This window comes from Marmota marmota, unplaced genomic scaffold (genome assembly GCF_001458135.2).
Source record: "Marmota marmota marmota unplaced genomic scaffold, marMar, whole genome shotgun sequence".
NCBI lineage: Eukaryota > Metazoa > Chordata > Mammalia > Rodentia > Sciuridae > Marmota > Marmota marmota.
Genome location: NW_025999932.1, coordinates 37,872,058 through 37,892,108, shown reverse-complemented (window position 1 = coordinate 37,892,108; position 20,051 = coordinate 37,872,058). Strand labels below are relative to the sequence as shown.

Below are 20,051 nucleotides of genomic sequence, written 5' to 3'. Positions count from 1 at the left end.
AGTAAATAAGCCAAAATATGGGGGCACCAACCTGATCAAAATATATAAATTGTGTTAAGAGAATATTAAGCCCTTATAATCCAGACTTCTGATGAAAGTTGATGTTCAATGAAAGAGTATAGAAAGTTTTTCAGTGTTTTTGTGAAATAGCATTTGGTTTCTGCTATGGAAAATCTAAATTTAAAACTTATCCCTCAAAACTATAAAGACATCTGTCTCAGCAGTTCTTATGTTTTGCAAATATTTCTTTCAGATAATTAGCTGTTCAAAAGAAAAAGAAAAACTTTAGGATAAGGGATAGCCTTTGCTTTTTACTTTTTTTTTTTTAACAATTTTTGTCATAAGAAACAACACTGATTAAAAGAAAACACCAAAGCAAGTGCCTTAAGGTATGGCAAAGGGTTCTTGGCATGTTTTCAAATTAATCTGTCAGATTAAAGATGGTAGAACAAAATTTCTAGACACATCCAGCCCTTATCTCCCTTTGGCTTTCCAGTTGTCCTAGGAAGTGAGAGTCTTTGAGGAGAATATAAGATAAAAGGAAGGAATATAGTTTCTTTTCAGGAGAACCTACATAGGATATGGACAATCTATGGCAACCCTCCAGGATTAGTTTCTCTTCCAGTTACAGAAGATTTCCAATATTCTGTTGGTATGTTGAGATATTGTAAAACCTTATATGTGATTACTCATAAACCACCTACTCTAATCTAGCTGTAGCTATTTAAAGAGTGAATATTTTGATGTTCAAAAATACTAATAAAACTAAAATCATAAAGGCCCTAATAAGAAGGAAATTGTGAAAAGGAGACCCCTAGATTGCAGTGAATTGTGAGGTCATGGTGTATTGCACTAAATCTAAATGTTATTGTGAAATACAATATGTTATATAAAATGCTTAATAAATGGTGACATATTCTGCACAGGATTGTAAAAAAAAAAAAAAAAGTCTAGCTAAAAGACCATTTTCCATGTAATTCATTTGTCTGCTCAACCCTTAAGACATGTTTTTAAAGGTTCAGACCTTAAACCACAGTAGCTATGAAGAGTCTTAAATATAGAGTTTGTTATATGGAAAATCTATAATTAAAATAGCTTAGTTATTATGTAAAAAAAAAAAAAAGAACCTAGACATCCCTTTTTAACTCTAGCCATATTGATTTAATGCAGTCTCCTTTGGTTTAGTGACTGGTTTGCCCTGTCACTTGGGCACTTTTTCTTTTTAACTTCTGTGGCCTTAATGTTTGATCCTGATAGAATTTGCGTCATTGATCCATATTGCTGCTATGTGATGTCAACATGTGGGTGTTTAGTTATTGAAACATGGTTAACCTAATGTGCTGCAGTAAATCTCAAGTACTATTTCCTACTAGAACAACAAAGAATGATTCATCTTTGCTCACATTAAACTGGCACTAAAAATAGTAGTATTCACAACTTGCTGTGCATCCATGCACATCAATATCACAACCTTTGTGGATTTCTAACAAGAACACTAAAAATAACTTCATGTTTATAAAGAGGTACTTGGTAAACACGACTCCTACTTCAAGTTCTCTATTTATATGCAGTTCAATTTAGTGCTAAAAGTAGACTCTGACCATAATATGATAGACATTCTTCAGATTTATTCTATATAATGTGTTTTTCACACATTTAGATATCTGGTACATCTAAATGCATAGACAAATTATGGACATTTTCAGTTACCTGTATATAAGTGAAATTATCTATAATTCTGAATTATACTTTAGCCAGTAATTTTTTAACGAGTAATTTTTTTCTAAGGAAAAGTCTCTAAACATGTAAGCATAAATAATAACTTTGATCTTTTCTCTCTCTTCTGTAACTTACTGCCTTGTTAATTCTTGGGGAGGAGGCCTGTACTAATGGCCTGTCACATGTAAATAAATATTGCCAAGTGTGTTATATAATCTTAATAAATAAGCATCCCCTATGAATATTCCAGTTTTTCTAGAACAGTTCTAGTTTATACCTCTCATCTTGTTATCTGGTTTATTTAACATTTGTCTCAGATTTGTCATTTTTTTTAAAGAATGATTTTTTTAAGTTGTCAATGGACCTTTATTTTATTCATTTATATGTGGTGCTAAGACTCGAACCCAGAGCCTCACACATGCTAGGCAAGTGCTCTACCACTGAGCCACAACCCCACCCACAACCTCAGATTTGTCATTTTTAACAGAATTATTAGTAGTTCCATTAAGATAAACTGTCATAAATTAGGTCGACCACCATTTTGCAGGTCCCACTTCTGCCTTGTTCTCATCTAGTAAGTAGTTTTTCCATCATTTGAGTGTTCACTTTAACTGTGGTAAAATCTTAAACACAACCAGGATAAATCTCTCTCTTTTCCTGATCCTTGCCATAAGAGTGTCAAATATGGCAATTAAAGTACGTGGTAGTAAAATGAATACACTTAGTGTCTTATCCCATTTTTTTTTTTACTCAGTACCTCAGACTTGAGTGATATAAAATATATACATATTATTTCTTGATTCTGGAGTGTTTAAAGTCCACGATTGAGGGTCTGTATCCAGTGAAGGTCTCTTCTTTCAGTAGATATCATGGTGGATGGCACCACTCAGGGCTCTCTTTCTTTTTTAAAACCACTAGTCCTATCATGGGGATCCTACCCTTATGACTTCATCTATTTCTATTTATCTCCCAAAGACCCAACCTCTGAGTGCCGTCAACATATGAATTTGAGGATTGCTGGGAGCCATTAGCCAAGTAGGTATGACAATTCCCTTGCCAGCGTACCCCATGTTGCAGTGACATTGAATGTAGGTGACCTTGCTCAAGGACCAAGGTGGATTAGGGCGTTCTGGTTTAGGTTCCAGGTTTAAGGTTTAAGATTATTCCTGCTGGGAATAGGGCGTATCCTGCTGCCTGAGTTCCCCTTGAGTTCTCACGGGATTTAGACAGTATATTTTGGAGATAGAAGCCCAGTGGAGGTGGATTTGGGCAGAGAACGTGGATTTCCCCAGAACGTGATTGTAGACGGCTGGTGTGAGTTCGGGAATAAAGAGTTGCTGTTTGAATCTACAAGCTGTGTGGTGGCTCGTGATTGTGTGCCCAGCCAGACTGCGGCAGAGGATTAGGTTTCAAACACATAAATTTTGAGGGAACAGTTTGAAACCTTAGCACTTTGAGTCTCATGGTAGTTGCAGAAGTATTTGGTGCCGCTGCCCCTGCTGGCCACTTGGTGTCAGTAGACTATCAACTGGAGGAACCAGTAGAAATCATAGGTTACAAGAATGTGAACTACATTAAGAAAATAATCTAAATATTCCTGTCTTAGTTATATAAAAATATTCTGAATGTTTTTTCATTTATTGCATAAATTTATGATTATATTACTTTTATTATTTTACGATAAACTCTTTCAGCAATAATGAGCTCCAAAAAACATATCTAAATTTAGTGAAACACTTGAAAGAATTACAACTAAAGTAAGCAATAGGGAATTAAATTCACCAAATTATGTTGTGTGCATGTATGTATATGTAACAACTAATCCCACTAATATGTATAATAATATAATAATAATGCACCAGTAAAAACTTTTTTAAAAAAAGTTCAGTGGGATTTATTTGTAAAAATAATTCAAGGTATTTTATTGTCCATGGGAAAAAAAAATGTTCAGACCTAAATATTTGTGCATTTCATAAGAAAAAATAGCAATGGTAATATCATCCTCCACTTAGCAGAATTTATTCCAGGCTTACCAGACAGCAAGCACCTCAGAAACAAAAATATTTTCTTAATATAAACATTATAATCTTAAAATATATGGGTTGGGGTTGGGGCTCAGAGGTAAAGTGCTCACTTAGCACCTGTGAGGCCCTGAGTTCGATCCTCAGCACTACCTAAAAGTAAATAAATAAATACGTAAATAAATAAAATAAAGGTATTATGTCCATCTACAACTAAAAAAAAATTTTTTAAATATTATGGAAAGGAGTCAGTTGAAGTATCAGTAGTTCAAATTTATATCAAACATAAGATACAACAATATAGGCAGTTTGATGAAAAAATATAAATCTTTTTCCAAAATTTGGGGAAATCTCATCAGTCTAAGAAATGGGAAAAATAAGGATAATGTGATTTTTTTCACATTATAAAATTTATTCAGTTTAAAGGTCTTTTTTAAATTCTGAAGTTTAATACTTCCTACTGAAGTTACAATATTTGAAGATGAAATATTCTCTCATTGTGAGGTGATGTGATAAAAACAAGATAGACTCCCTTCTGTTTGTCCTTAATTTCTTCTTTCCTTTTAATATCTTTACTTGGCCTAATTTAAAAAAAAGAAATGGTTGGTGATTCACTAGACTTCATTTTGAAATTTCACTGGTACACAAAATCAATGCTTAGAACATAGTATGTAAGAAAACAGCCATCTGTATTGATCATTCTGCAGTTAATACCTAGTCTCCTAGCCTCCCCCATCCCCCAGTTCACCTATAATATATGTGGCTTTAGAATGATTCTCACATTAGCTTTCTGTTGGTATGATCATATAAAGTATAATTTTTATTAAATTAATACTGTATAATATAAAGGAGAAAATTATAGGGAAAGAAATTATGAGGCAAGATGACTAAGGCCTCTGAAAGGCAAAAGAAGAAAAACATGACAAAAAGAAAAAGGAACAAGATTTGGTTTGTGCTCAAGGACAAAATTATGGGTTCTTATCCTTTGCTCTCTTTATCTTCCTGAAGTCATTTGCATTTATCATTGTCAATCATCTCCCAGCAATAGACATCCTCCTGGAACTCTTGGTTAGTAGCATTCAGTGCCCTCTCCCTGGTACTTTTACTCTGTGAACATGCATCATTATTGGCCTAAGATGCCTGAGCTTACACTTGTTATTTAGATACTTATGCAGAACCTATATCTTAATGCTGCCTCAAGAATCAGGGATATGTAATAGAGTCAGTCCTTTGAGGGAACAGATAAAATTTTGTAGAGGAGAAAGAAAGATGCATTTCACATCCCTGCCCTCTTATATTTTAATCATCCAAAATTACTCTTTGCTGAGCTATATGAGTCCGCTGCTTAAATTTTCTGACATGCAGATGACTGAGACTTTGTATTACAATCAAAATGCAGCCATAATAAATAGCTGATCTTGTTTACTTATTGCCAGGGGGAAAAAGTCATTTCAACTTTTTTTATAATTCTATATTTATTCTAGCAAATATTCACTTTTCCATGGTCATCAGATATTATGTCAAGCATGGCCCACTAGTGACATAGCTATTTTCTATTTATTATCTCAACCCATGCAAGAACTGGGGAAATCATTTCAACTTTTTAAAAGTTGTTTCTGCAAGTCAACTAGTTTGACTGCCTTAGATGTTTATTTTGCAGTTCTTTTGGAATGTACATTGCTTAAAGTGTTGGACATTAATTGTTGTTTTACTGAATTTTTACCACTTTAGTTTTTTGTTTTTTTTTTTTTTCATTAGGGTCATGTTGTGTGCAGTATAAGCCATACTTGATCTGCAGAGGACTAGTTTGACAGTGCAGTCATAGCATTTAATTTTAATCAGAGCATTTCATCTCACACAAACCAAAGTACATTTATTTACCAACTCTAGTTATAGCATAAGATCAGCCTCACTTCTTATTTTTATTATTTTTTCTATGTTAAGTTTCCCTTTAATTTGTTATCCATTGTGTTTTGTGTTTTTACTGCTTTTTGGTTTAGGTTGCCTTCAGTATCTTTGAGAACAAGTTTGGCCATTGACTATTTTCCATACAATATCATTTCCATACATATGTTTCTTACTAGAAACTTAGACTCTTTCTTCACAACATTTAGTGAGACATATTTGAGTATATTTTACTTTATTATAGTTATATGTAGCTGACATATATTTGAGGTGAATTGTGTTGGATCTTCTATCCAAATGGCAGGACTTTTCAGTGTGCTTCATGTGTTCTAGGAGTTTTTAATGCCTACCTTCTGTACCATTCTAACAAAACTTACCTCTGTACCCTTAATATTGTCACAGTTACCAGAGAGCTCTAAAACTCAGTATAACTGAAAGGTCCTTGAAAGTAGGAACCTTGTCAGTAAGACTGAGTATTAGAGCTCTCTGGTATTATACTTGTCAGTATTACTGACAAGGTTCCTACTTTCAAGGACCTTTTAGTAATACTAAGGAAAATGTTATTGTATGTTTGTTTCCTAAAGACCTTATTTAGATAATCTGCATCCAACGATTTTCCTATAGGAAAAAAAATCTTAGAGGATGCATTGAGAACCTATGGTTGCATAGTTTTCATTTTTCATTCTTGCCTGAATATGACAATTTTAGCAAATTTTAGTAATTCATAAGCAATGAATTACTTAATAGCCAAACTTGTTCTGAAAGATAACTGAAGAGATACATGTAGCACCAAAACCAAAAAGCAGTAAAAGCACAAAACACAACTGATGACAAATTAAAGAGAAAATAAATATAGAAAATGTACCTTCTTTTTATTATCATAACATTGTTTCAAGTATTTTGCAGAGACCTTTCTTAATAGCATGATATATCATAGCAGTTGTTTGAAGTTAACCAGCATTCCTTAAACAATTGATTTTCAGGTAGTCTTGTCAAGATGAGCACTAACACTATTCTTGGGTGACATTGCTTATACACTCAGTTGTGTAGTAAGTACTGTAGCACTTCACAAATATGAAGTCATTTAATCTTCACTATATTCTTATGAATATATATAACTATTATATATAATATGTAATTATATGTAACATATATTTTTATTCCATTTTATAGGTGAGGAAAGTAAATTACAGAAAGATCAAGTAATTTGTAAGGTCTCGTAGCCATAAGCTATTATTAGAGTTAAATGAACTAGCTCAGAAGTTCATGCTTCTCACCACTTCTTATGCTGCTTCTGTTGTTAAGTCTATAACAAATATTACAAATTATTGTAAAAATGAATGGTAAAATAACACAGTAATACCAATTCACTTGAAAATATTTTGATGCAAGTGAAAAAAAATGTGATTCACTCAGTATTGACAAGTATAGACTGGTATTTTACTATTTTAAGTGACACCACCTGCTTCATGGCAAGCATAGCAGGCCATAGTCGTAGCTTAGACTTGTCTCATAAATAATAAAGAATCAGTTGTGGGTTTTAAGCAAAGGAGAAAACAAGATTTGTTTTGTAGATCATTTTAGCACTAATGTGAGATGTATTGATTGCTAGGGACTGGGGTTAATGAGTTGCATTAGGAGACTGGTAGAATAGTTCTGGAAAGACATGAGTATCTCTAAGACACTAGCAATAGAATAAGAAAACATGGATTTGAAAAATATTTGGGAGACTATCAGGACTTCCAAACAGTTGGTATGGGGAAATAAAAGTCTAGGAACTCTCAAGTTTCTCTGTTGAGGTAGAAATTTAACCTTATCGTTAAGAAAAAAAAAAAAAGTAGTGGAGTGAGTATTGATGGAAGAATAATTTTGAGTTTCATGTGGACTGACTGTTACAGGCCTAGAGCTCATGAGAAAGGTCTGAATGAGATATAGAACTATAGATTTTCAGGAGAGTAAAGAAGGTCATCTTAAAGAGATCATGTAGAGTAACAAAAGAAGCAAGCCAAAAGCAAAACTCTCAGGAAAACCAAAATGCAGAGGAAGAACAGAAGATAATTCCTTAAGGAATTGAAAAGGATCTGATCAGAAGATAAAAGGGGAACCAGGAAAGACTAGTATTTCAAGTGTTAAGGAGGAATAATTTGAGAGTTGTCAGCAATGACAATTGGATTTGGCAAATAAGAATTTTATCTTAATCACTGTTGCCACTATAATCTAAGAATGTTCTGGGTGTGACTGCAGTGGGTTGACATGTAATTTTGAAGAATTTCAGTTTCATTTGGTAGACTGGATGTTCTGGGAAAACATCTTCTTATAAAACAAGATCTTCCATAAGATAATTTTAATTGCATTGCTTTGCCCACAAGAAGTAAGAGGCTCATCCCAAGAGTTGGGAATCATGAAATAATTGCTGAGACAATTGGTGAACCATTTCTATTTAAAATGGAATTAGATCCTTTCCTCAGAACTTACCCAAAAGTCAGTTCTCAAAGAATTACATGTGAAAGGATAGATGTAAAAATAATAATAAAGGAAGACTAGCATGGTAACACGCTCATGTAATCCCAGTGATTCAGGAGCCGGAGATAGGAGGATCACAGGTTCAAGGATGTCTCAACAACTTCGTAAGACCCTGACTCAAAAATAGAAAAGACTGGGGCCTGGGGTTGTAGCTTAGTGATAGAACATGTGAGGGAGGCACTGCGTTCAATCCTCATCACCACATAAAAAAATAAATGAACAAAATAAAGGTATTGTGTTCATCTATAACTACAAAAAAAAAAAAGAAAAGACTAGGAATATAGCTTGGTGACAAAGCATTCCTAGATTCAATCCCCAATACCAAATAAATAAGGTAATCTCCTTTTAAAAAAGTTGCTCTTATTATTATGGAATACAGAGAGATTTCTTTAGACACAGACACAATGCTATCAAAATATTAGTATATCTGATTCTATTACAATTAAGAATTTCTGTACATCATAATTAAATAAAAACAAATCATAAACTAGAAGAACATATTTTCAGCCAGTTTAACCCTAAAGAATGAATACCCAGAAAACTCAAAAACTCTTATCAATCCATTTAATAAGAGTACAAAAATGGATTATATTGGGCTGGGATTGTGGCTCAGCGGTAGAGCGCTCGCCTAGCATGGGTGGGACCCGGGTTTGATCCTCAGCACCACATAAAAATAAAGGCATTGTGTTGTGTCCATCTACACCTAAAAAATAAATGTTTTTAAAAAATGGATTATATTGGGCTGGGGATGTGGCTTAAGCGGTAGCGCACTCGCCTGGCATGTGTGGGGTGCTGGATTCGATCCTCAGCACCACGTAAAAATAAAATAAAGATGTTATATCTACCGAAAACTAAAAAATAAATATTAAATCTCTCTCTCTCTCTCTCTCTCTCTCTCTCAAAAAAAAAAAGATTATAGACATGGACTAGGTGATGTAAAATAAGACCAAAGTGAAGTTGCAAAAATTTTTTAAATCTGAATACCAAGTAGTAGTGACACTGAATCATTAGAACCTCTTATACATGATTGACTAATGGGAATACAAATTGATATACTCAGTAAAATTATTTGGCACTGTCTTATGAAAATTAATATTCCCATCACCCTAAGACCCAGCATTTCTCCTCCTAGGTATACAGAGTACCTTAACTATGTGGGTTGAGACATACAGAAATAGCATCAATGTTCTGTCTAAAGCATTAGATTCTTTTCTCCCTCTCTTTTACTTCTTTAGTGATGTCATTAAGTCTCATGGGTTAAAAGCCTGTCTACCACCAAAGACTGGAATTTATATCTCCATCACCTTGATTAAACCAAGGATTATCTCCATCTCAGACAATTAAGCCAACAGCCTGCTACATGAGATCTTTTTAGGTGCCTGCTAGACATTTCAAATGTATCACATCCAAATCTGAATACCTGATTGTTCCCCAGTCTGTTTCATTCAGTTTGGTGCTATTACAAAAGTACTGCTATGAACATTCTAAATCCTATCCTTTGGTGATATATGTAAGCATTTTCATTGCCCATATACTTAGTGGAAGTATAGGGTATGCATTTGTTCAGCTCTGCCAGTTTTCCCAAGTATTGTACTATATTCCCACCACTAATATGTGAGTCAGGTGAATTTTTTTTTAATTTTATAATTCAGATAATATCTTAAAATCCAGCCATGGCTACCCATTTCAAAGTAAAGCCAAAGTCCTCATGATAACCTACAAGGACCTGAAGGACTCTCATTCACTTCCATCTTTCCCAGGGTTACCTCACTCCTTTTCTCCTCCTCACATATTCTGCTCTCATGACACTGGTGTCCTTGCTATGTCTTGAACATGCTTTGGAGCCTATGCACTGGTTTTCTCCCACTGTGTAGAATAATCTTCCTTCAGACATTCACATGATTCATTGCCTCCCACCTTTCTTTCTCATCTGCTCAAAAGTCACCTTCTCAGTGAAATCTAAATTGATACCTGTATTTTAAGATGCAGTTTTCAGTCTCCCCCATCACCACTAGCTCATCTTGGTACTCAGTCATCTGCACCCTGGTCTTTTTCTCCCCTACTCCATAACATTTATCACCTTCAAACATATTCCCAACATATATGTTCTTGAATCTATATGGTTTACTTGGATATTATTTATTTATTTATTTCTTATGTTATTAATTATTTTCTTCCCCCCAATATAAACTCTAGAAGGGCAGGGATTTTTGTCCTTTTTCATTTAATGATATAGCCAAAGTATCCAAAACAGTATCTGGCACTTTGTAGACATTCTACATGTGTTTGTTTATGAATAGTAAGTGAATGATAACAAACATCAATAACAAAAATAAAATTTTTTTAACTGGAAAAAAATCCCAAAGTTAGTGACAGAATAAAGAAATTATAGTTATTTATATGAAGTAGTAAATGAAAATGAGGAAACTATAATTACAGGACCCTACATGTTCGATCCTCAGCACCACATAAAAACAAATAAATAAAATAAAGTTATTGTGTCCAACTACAACTGAAAAAAAAATTAAAAAAAAAAAAAAAAGCAAGTTACTGCTGGGCACAGTGATGCACACCTGTAAACCCAGCAGCTTGGGAGGCCAAGACAGGAGGATCGCGAGTTCAAAACCAGCCTTAGTAATGGTGAGGTGCAAAGCAACTCAAGTGAGACCTAAATAAAATACAAAATAGGGGATGTGGCTCAGTGGTTGAGTGCCTCTGAATTCAATCCCCAGTACCCAAAAAAGAAAGAAAAAAAAAAGTAAGTTACTTAAGATGCTTAATTTTTAAGACTCAAAAGCGAGCAAATTAACGTCATTTAGAGGTATACGTGATTTCTTTTTAGAAAAATTTTTCCCCTGGGGATTGAACCCAAAGTGTCGTGCATGCTAGGTAAGCATTCTGCCACTGAACCATATCCTTAGCCTAGAAAACTATTTGTAAAAGAAGGGTAATAATAAAATAAAAAATCAGAATAGTGGAGACTGCACAAAGTGATTGGATGGTAAAGGAGTAAATGGACCCAACACTTGTGGACTGTTTTTTGGCTTGGATAGTAGGTATGAGGTAGTCACTTTAATGTGTCTAATGACTTTTACTATTTTCCTTTGTATGTATCAAACTTTTGTTAATAATTTAAAAATGAATATAAGGTCAGAAAATAAAGTCTGTTCATGTTAATTTTTAGAAGATTGATTAAAGCTGGGCGCAGTGGTGCACGCACACCTATAATCCCAGCAACTCAAGAGGCTGAGGCAGGAGGATCACGAGTTGAAAGTCAGCCTCAGCAATTTAGTGAGGCCCTAAGTAACTTAGTGAGAGCCTGTCTCAAAACAGAATATTAAAAGGACTAGGAATGTGGCTCAGTGGTTAAGCACCCCTGGGTTCAGTCCCTGGTAACAAAAAAAAAAACAAAAAAAGATTGATGAAGAGTGATAGCTGATGGTATCACAGCGGGGGAAAAAGTGTTATTTCTTGGAGAGGGGTAGTATATATTTGAAACTTTATCATGTTTGTGGGCACAGAAGAGTTCAGAGAGGTTGAACAGAAGGAGAAGGTGAAAATGCAGAGATGAGTGATGAAGCAAAGAATCAGATAAAAATAGAAGTAGAAAGATACCTTTGACAGTGCTTTTGAAAATAGAGGGAAGAGGTAAGAAAAGTTTGTAAATAACCTTGAAAGAATTCAGTTACACGTTGAGAGAGATGGTTGAGGTCAGGTGGAGAGATCTTCAAGCATAGTGAAGATTTCTAATAATCTCTCTCTAGAAAACAAGATAGGGACCAGGGATAGATTGCTCAAATGATTCTTGCAGTGCTAACAGCTGAATAACATTGGAGATAACCAAATTAACAAATATGCCAATCTGAATACCACTGTATTTCTGTTGTTCAGATTTAAGAAAAGAGAAGGTATTTATATGATTAAGATTGGAAATTTTGTGGGGAGGAGAAGTGAAAAGAAGATATGAATGGGAAAGGAAGCCAGCAGGCTGTAAAGAGTTTGTTTTCAGGAGAAAAGAGGAGACCATAATGACAAAGAATAAAAGTTATACAAGAAAGAGAACTGGAGAGGTGAAAGATAAGGTGACCAGAAACTGAAACATGACAGTTTTTAAAGATGATTTAGTGGAATTCTAAATAATAAGTTCCAAGATATGTCTTTGAACATAATTTACTGAAAACAGAGTAAAAAAATTGAGTTCAAGAAATTTTAAGCATAGAGTTTTTTGTTGTTGTTGGGGGTTTTGTTTGTTTATATTGGTTGTTTTGTGGTCCCTGGGAATCAAACCCAGGGCCTCATGCATGCCATTGGAGCAGCACTCTACCACTGAGTCACTTACCCAGTCTCAAGCCTGGGGGAGGGGGATGTCCCATTTTTTTAATTGGTGCGTTATAGTTGTTTAGTGGGGAGATATGTTGCTACGTATTTGTACATGCACACAATATATCATTCCCAATATCATAACTCATTGTCAAAGTTCTCAGTAAACTAGACTGAGTATGACAGCTGTGAAAATGGAAAGAAGGTGGTATACACACATTCCGTGATCTCAAGGGAAAAGAAACTTTAGCCTGAAACAGGAATAATGGTAATGAGAAGCAGCCTCTACCTAGAAACTTCCAGCATTGCCTCTGGAGAGGATAGGGAGCTGCTGGGGAAAGTGTGCTGGGACGACCAGGTTTCATAAAGGCAGCACAGGAAGTGTTCTTCTGTGTTAGGGTTAGGGTTTCAGGGGAATTTATTTGTAGTGGGGAAAAGGGTTCTAGTGAGTACAACAGGAAGAATTGAGAAGGACATCATCAGTTGAAGAGATTCCAAAAATGGAAATACAACTGTGTGAATGTGAGCCAAAATGAGAAAGTGGGCTACAGGGGCTTGCTTTTTGTTTTAGGGGTGGATGGTCAGAGGCATGGTTAGGTTTACAGAGGCTTGATGTAACTTTGACTATGAAACTACTCCAAAGTCTTCCACTTCAGGGCAGCCCTACATTTTAATAGGAACTTGGAAGTAAACAATTACATTTCCCTGCTTGTAAAAAACAGTCCTTTGTTTTCTTTATCTCCCAGGAGCTATCTACCTATTCCTCCAAGTTACTTCTTGACAGGTTTTTTTTCCACCCTTTTAGGAGACACAGGGTATTTGGATATGGCTTACCCTTTTTAAAATATAACATTATCATTAGATAAATCTGCCTTTCCCTTACTGTGTGCCCTTGGCAAGTTACTTATCTGTAGTTTGCTTCTTACCTATTAGCGATCCTACTTCAGTTGTGAAGATTGAGTTCTCAAACACAAGCAAAGCACTCCAAATGATGCCTGGCACATATTCTGCATTATATAATTATCGGTTTTTTTAAAACATATGATGATCATACTTTTACTTATAAAGACTATCCTTTATTGAGTGGCATCATCCAATGTACTTAGTGTTTAAATTTATCCAACTTGATTCTCATAACAATGCTATGAGGTTGTTTATTTTAACTTCTTCACAGAAAGAAACTAAGATCCAAAGAAGAGCAGTAACTTGTCTTGCTAGTAAATATTGAAGCTGTTATTAAAACATTTATTTTAATACCAAAATCCATTTTCTTCCACTGTACAATTTATTGTAAATCACAATCATTATTTGTATATTTGTGTTAACTAATAAATTTCCTCTGAACTTATTAATACCATAAAGTAATGAAAGGCCTCCTTAAAGTTCTTAAGTCTTCTTCTCCTCTTGTAGCTAAATATTAGTATCCTTCCTGGTCTCTCCTTATTCTTAGAACATAAACCTGAGCCTGTCTTTTCATACTTAATGGATTGGAGTGAGAATGCCATCCACTAATCATCTATTTTAATATCCAGGTTAAATCTTTATTAAACAGAAAAAGAAGACAGACATAACAATAAAAGTGCTAGCCTTTAGTAGCTAGAGAAACAAATACCAGGCTGCAGTATAAATCCCACCTTTTAGGAACATGTCAATCAGGCCTATCTATATTCTATATACAATTCTTGGTGTACTGTGGACATTCCTTAAGGATTAAATATGTAGAGTGGATTAAGTTACTCAGTGGCATTTCAAACAAATATCTTTTAAATCAATAAATAATTTATATTTATTTCAAACTAGTAAGCGAAAAATGAGCAGCAGGATGGGTGAATAAAGGAGAAAATCATGCTTTCAGGGGTATAATCAGTAAATAGAAGAGAATTGCTTTACATCAAATATTTATTTCTATAAGGTGTGTTTTGATGAGCTTTTAAATTGTTTCATAAGAAAGTGTGAAAGATGGTCACTTTCAGTGCAACGGCAGTAAAAATCATTGACTAATTTTCCGTGTCAGAAATGGTGCAAGAAGGAATGTTTCCTCCCCCGTTCCCTTTTGCTCTCCCGGTCACAGTAGGTCACGTGACATCTATCACGTGACTCGGTCAAAGGATCTTTTCCTCTTACAGCTTTGCAAAAAAAAAAAAAAAAGGCTAAGCCGTTCTCCAATTAAAGCTGTTAACGTGTACTAGGCTGTTTCCTTGTTGGATTTTCTTGTTCTCTGCTGCTACTGTAAAAACAAAATGAGTGGTAAGATTTGCTGGTTTTGAAAATTTGCTTTTATTTTAAAACATAAAAAACATTGTATTAATCTGAAGTCTTGCGGCGTGGTTTTTTTGAATAGATGCCAAAATATAATCTCTATAAAATATTTTAAATTGTTGCTATGTAGTTTTAAGAAGATTAGTCTGTATGTTGAGTTAGACTGATTTTATATTCCACAGTATATCCCATTTTGGACCCTTTATTTTACTACGTTTTTCTTATTAAAACGAAAATATGAAAATTGGCATCAGATTATTTGGAAGCCATTGTGAAAGCCTGCTTGTAAAGAGAATGTGTAGCACGTCAGCAGTCAGCAGCCCGTTGCATTTTAAGAATTTAAATGCTTTGACAAATTCGGAGTTTAAAAAAAAAAAAAATTGCTCTTAAACATGAATATGCATTAACAAAGAAAAATAAAGAAGAATTTCACTTATAGTAGATGAAAATCTTATGTATTAGCACTTTTTAAGAATTGAGGTGGAGAGGTTCCCAAATTTAAGACAGTTGCTGAATAGAATTGTTTTCTCTTCTGCAGGTTTTTAGGATAGGAAATGTACCCCTAAAAATAATGAATAACTGTAATTTGGAGTAGATTTTGCTCAAAATAGGTAGAATCTGAAGGAGCTGCTTGGTGTATCCATAGTTGTTTCGATATAGCTAGCTATTCTTGTGTGAAGTGTGCATTTAATGATACAGTCTATAATAGATTTAGCTTCTTCCATGGGGCCAAATCTCCCTTGCTGCATACAAATTTATATCAGTCTATAGTGAGTCTTTTAAAACTTCTTAAATTAAAAAATATTGTTGGAATAAAGGAAGCAATCAAACATTTGCATTATTAAATATGCCTGGCTTTATTTAGGGTTTTGCTACCATAAACAGCAAGAGCAAGAGAAATAATGCTATAAATAATTGTTCTGAACATCATACTCATATTTACTATGTTTATATATTGTGGGTTTACATTTTCATTGTTGAATGTTATTTCATACTAGTGTTTTAAGTACTAAATATGGTACTGATGAAATTGTCTTTTTTAAAAAAACTTGACCATTTATCATTTCTGCCTCAGAATAAGAAAATTTACTTGCTAGAGTAAAATGATTACATCATAGAGAAGCAAATTAATTGGTATTATTCCTGACTACGACTAGTAAGGATTTCTTATTGGTTTACTTTAAGTTAGGTTTATTTTGTTTTGTTTTCAGTATCACACTTAAACATAACTAAAATTATGAACTATTTTAGCCGCTGTCAAAAAGTAACATGGTAGGCTGGGGATATAACTCAGTTGGTAGAGGGCTTGCCTCCCATGCACAAGGCTGTGGGGTCAATCCTCAGCACCACCAAAAAAAAAAAGTAACATGGTTTGAATTATAGCTACAAGAATTTATATAGTTTTATCTCTATTAAAGGAGGATAACCCAGTGCAAGTATGTAGTTTTACCATTTTAAATGTTATCAGCAATAACATTACCAGGCACAGTAACACACACCTGTAATCCCAACATCCTAGGAGGAGTTCAAGGCTAGCCTCAGAGTTTTTTTTGTTTGTTTGATTTTGTTTTTTCTCAATTGTTTTGATACTGGGAATTGAACCTTGGGATGCTTTACCTCTGAGCTACATCCCTGCCCTTTTTTTTGGGGGGACAGAGTCTTGTCAAGTTGCTGAAACTGACCTCAAACTTGGGGTCCTTTTGCCTCAGCCTCCAGATTCACTAGCACCCTGTCTAAAAAGTATTATTTTGAAAGAAGCCTTTCTGCATAGAAGTGTAAAGCAGCATACAAGTTTCATGTTGTAAATTAAATTAATAGGTAATATTTGCTTAAACTTAAGAAAATTTTGTTCTCTCATGGTTTTCAAGGTAATGAAAACAAAGGCAGCCTTAACTCCCCTTTGAGACATTAGAACCTAGCTTTTAAGACTTAAATTACATCAACTGCCAATATGCATAGTATTTTAATATTTATGTAGTAGAGTTTATATCCTAAGAAATGAAACTAAGCCTGGTATATTGGCATACACCGGTAATCCCAGCTACTGAGGAGAATCCCATGTTCAAGGCTAGCTTGGGCAATGTAGCAGAAACACTTGTCTGTAAATAAATGGGGTTTTTATTTGTTTGTTGCTTTTCTTTTTTTTTTTTTAAGGGGACAGGAATGTAGCTTGTGGTAGAATGCTTGCCTAGCACACATGAGGACCTGAATTTGTCCCCGGTACTGCAAAAGAAGGGGAAAAAAGAAAAGAATAGTGCTTCTGTTTCCACATCTAGAAAATGAGGATAGTGGTGAAATTTCTCTGATAAAATCATTATAGGACAGAAAACTGTATAAAAGGCCTGGCATATAGTATGTTAGTATTAGCTGTGTACAATTAAGATATTCTAAACAACTTTAGGAATTTGGTAGGCTTGTTTTGGATCAGAGAAGTATTTTGTTGAGAAGTTATTTTCATAGCCAGATATTATGGAGTATAATTCAGTAGTGTACATTCCCTCTCCCTCCTTACTTTATCTTAACCACTTCAGTATTTGCTTTCTCCTATCCCTTCTATTCTTTCACCCTTTTCCTTTTTCTTCCTCTTTTATCCCTTCTGTTTTCCCTCCATCTTCCTAATTCACTTTCCTCCAGGCTGCTTCCTTATCTCTCCCCCTTCTTACCTTTTTCTTCCTTTCCCCTTTTTCTTCCTCTTGCCTTTCTCCTCTCCTTCCCTTTCCCTCTATTCTCACCCCAACCCTGCCTTTCCTTGCCTGTTTAGCATTTCTTCTCCTCTTGTACCCCGTTTTCACATTCTCTTTCTTTCCTGCCTACCTCTTGCCTCAAACTTCCCCTCCCCCATCACCATTGTATTGTTTTGTCCTCACCCCTCCCCCTTCCCTAGAAAGGCTGAAATCTGGATTTGCTGGAACCTCCATGCTCTTTATTGTTTTCCTAAATCATGTGTAATATTACCTGTAGTTACATTGACTGGCAGATTTAAATTCTGCATATAAAAACGATTCTTTCCCTATTACATTAATTATCAAATTCCTTATTTGCTTAGAAATAAGAGATTTCTTTGAAAAGGTTTCATTTCAAGTGATTAAAACTAGTGGGTGAAAGGATACAGTAGTCTCAAGTTACAAGAAGAAAGGATCTGAAAGTGAGATACTTTTCTAAAAAGTTACTTAAAGCAAGTAAGATTTTAGTTTCTAGAAAGAATAAAACACCTCCGAAATGCTTATATTACTCCCAGAAAAGTGAGAAGAGAGGGTAAACAAGTGATAATATTTGTAAAAATTACTTGGAAAGCATAACACTATAAAAATGAAAGGAAATACAGGATAAAAGAAACAAATTTCTGGGGCTTGGGTGTGGCTTAATGGTGGAATGCTCTCCTAGCACGTGGGAGGCACTGGGTTTGGTCCTCAGCACCACATAAAAATAAAGGTATTGTGCCCACCTACAACTCAAAAATATAAAAAAAGAAAAAAGAAACATTTCTTTTTTAGAACTTATCAGTGTAAAAATTATATATATATTTTGGGGTAAATATACATATATGACAATTCTCTTTGTTCTTAAGCACCCCAGACATGACTTACATTACATGAGAGTCTTAAACCTAACAAAGCACATGTAAATATCTTTTAACTATTCTTCTCTTCCCTTTTTTCTTGATTTTTTTCCCGTTACTTTTGAGAATGTAGCTTTTCTATCTTTTATTGATTTTTTTTTTTATATGCACAGTTCTGTTTAGTTTTCTCCAGGTCACTGTTTCCAAGTTGCAAAATCATGAGAGTCACCTGGAATATTTATAAAATAAATATAATTATTCAAGATTGTAGGCATTTTAATAAGAATCTCTAGAAGAGCATGTAAATCTTATGTTTTAGTAAGTTCCCCAGGTAACTTTTATCACTAGACAAGCTTGAGAAATGCAAGTGTAGGTAAAAGGTAATTGGTGCTTTTATAAGGCAAACATTAATAACAAGTCAGTCACCTGAGTTTCTTTTTATAGTAATACAGTTACTGTTGGCTTTAGTGTTTAGATAAAGTAGTAAATTGTTTTCAACTTTGGCTTGCTAAGCAGTCATGTATTAATGAATCATTTCTCTGACTCACTTAGGTCCTGCTCAGGTTCCAATGATGTCCCCAAATGGTTCTGTGCCTCCTATTTATGTGCCTCCTGGATATGCCCCACAGGTATGTTTTTATGTTATTTTTCTTATTGTATGTATATAATAGTGATGAGGTTTCTCTCTCTCTTTCTGGGGAGGGGGGTACATTGCTTGGGATTGAACCTAGGGCCTCTTGCATGAGGCTCTGCCCAATCCCCAATAAAGTTATTCTTTTTAACTGGTTCTCATGGGGAAAAGTACAATGTAAATGCTGACCATCTTTGGTGAATCCATTTATTTAAGTACTTCAGTACATTTGTAAAGGAGAAAAAAGTATATTGGCAGTGCTCACCATTTGGCCTTGTCTTTGGGTACAAAAGAAACTTCATTTTGGAGTTTATATCTCCCTGAGTATGTAACTAATGTTAATTTGAGCTGTTGGGGCACCTACACTATCATATTTTTTAAATTAATCATTTGCTTATAAGTAAGCCAAAACAATCCTTCCAATCGTATTCGTGCAGTGGCTCTCAAATACTGATAGAAATTATATGGCGTATTATGATAAACAGAAGAGAATTTAAATCTGCAGTCCTAAGGGCTGAAGGGATCAGTATCACTGCCCAACTATACCTTTTCTGCTCACGTGTTAGCAAGCTCTGTCTTAAAGAAAAGTATGGGCCTGGGAATGTATCTCAATGGTCAAGTCCTTGCCTAGGATGCATGAGGCCCTAGGTTTAATCCCCCAGCACCACAAAAAAAAAATAAAGACAATGGTTAAAAAAAAGAGAATGAAGTATAGTTAAGTTATATACGCAAGCAAACTGAATTAAGCTATAGATTTGCTGGGTATTCTTTTGAGTACTGAGATTCTGTATAGCCTGCATTTATCGCCTTGGGTCCCTTTTGAAAAATACTCATTTTCTCTACCTAGCACTGAATTTACATTTTAGTTTTGTTCAGACTCTCTCTTTTTTTCTTCCCTAATCATGGCAAAATATTGGTAGGATATTATGGTAGATTCTTGGCTTACTTCATGAAGCACACCACTATATGAACAACAGCAAAAATAATAGTACATGCTGGCTGGGAGAATGGAAGTATATCTGAAATTGAAAGACAGAAAAGCTGGATCTGTATCTTCAAATACTTGCTGGCTCCCAGGCCTTGGGCAAATCACCTTCCTTGAATCTCAGTGCCC

General features: G+C 34.6%; 1 protein-coding gene across 5 annotated transcripts in view; it reads left to right on the top strand.

Annotated features, from left to right (window-relative positions):
* Fndc3a (fibronectin type III domain containing 3A) overlaps nt 1-20,051 on the top strand; it is a 164,412-nt gene that overhangs the window by 79,962 nt on the left and 64,399 nt on the right. For 4 of the 5 annotated variants that reach the window (XM_048800917.1, XM_015484283.2, XM_048800915.1 and 1 more), the window contains exon 4: nt 18,859-18,935. In XM_048800917.1, the coding sequence (XP_048656874.1) occupies nt 18,859-18,935 (77 nt within the window). Of the gene's footprint in view, nt 1-14,585; nt 14,736-18,858; nt 18,936-20,051 lie in introns of those variants that run through there. The other variant, XM_015484284.2, reaches the window with a different exon arrangement.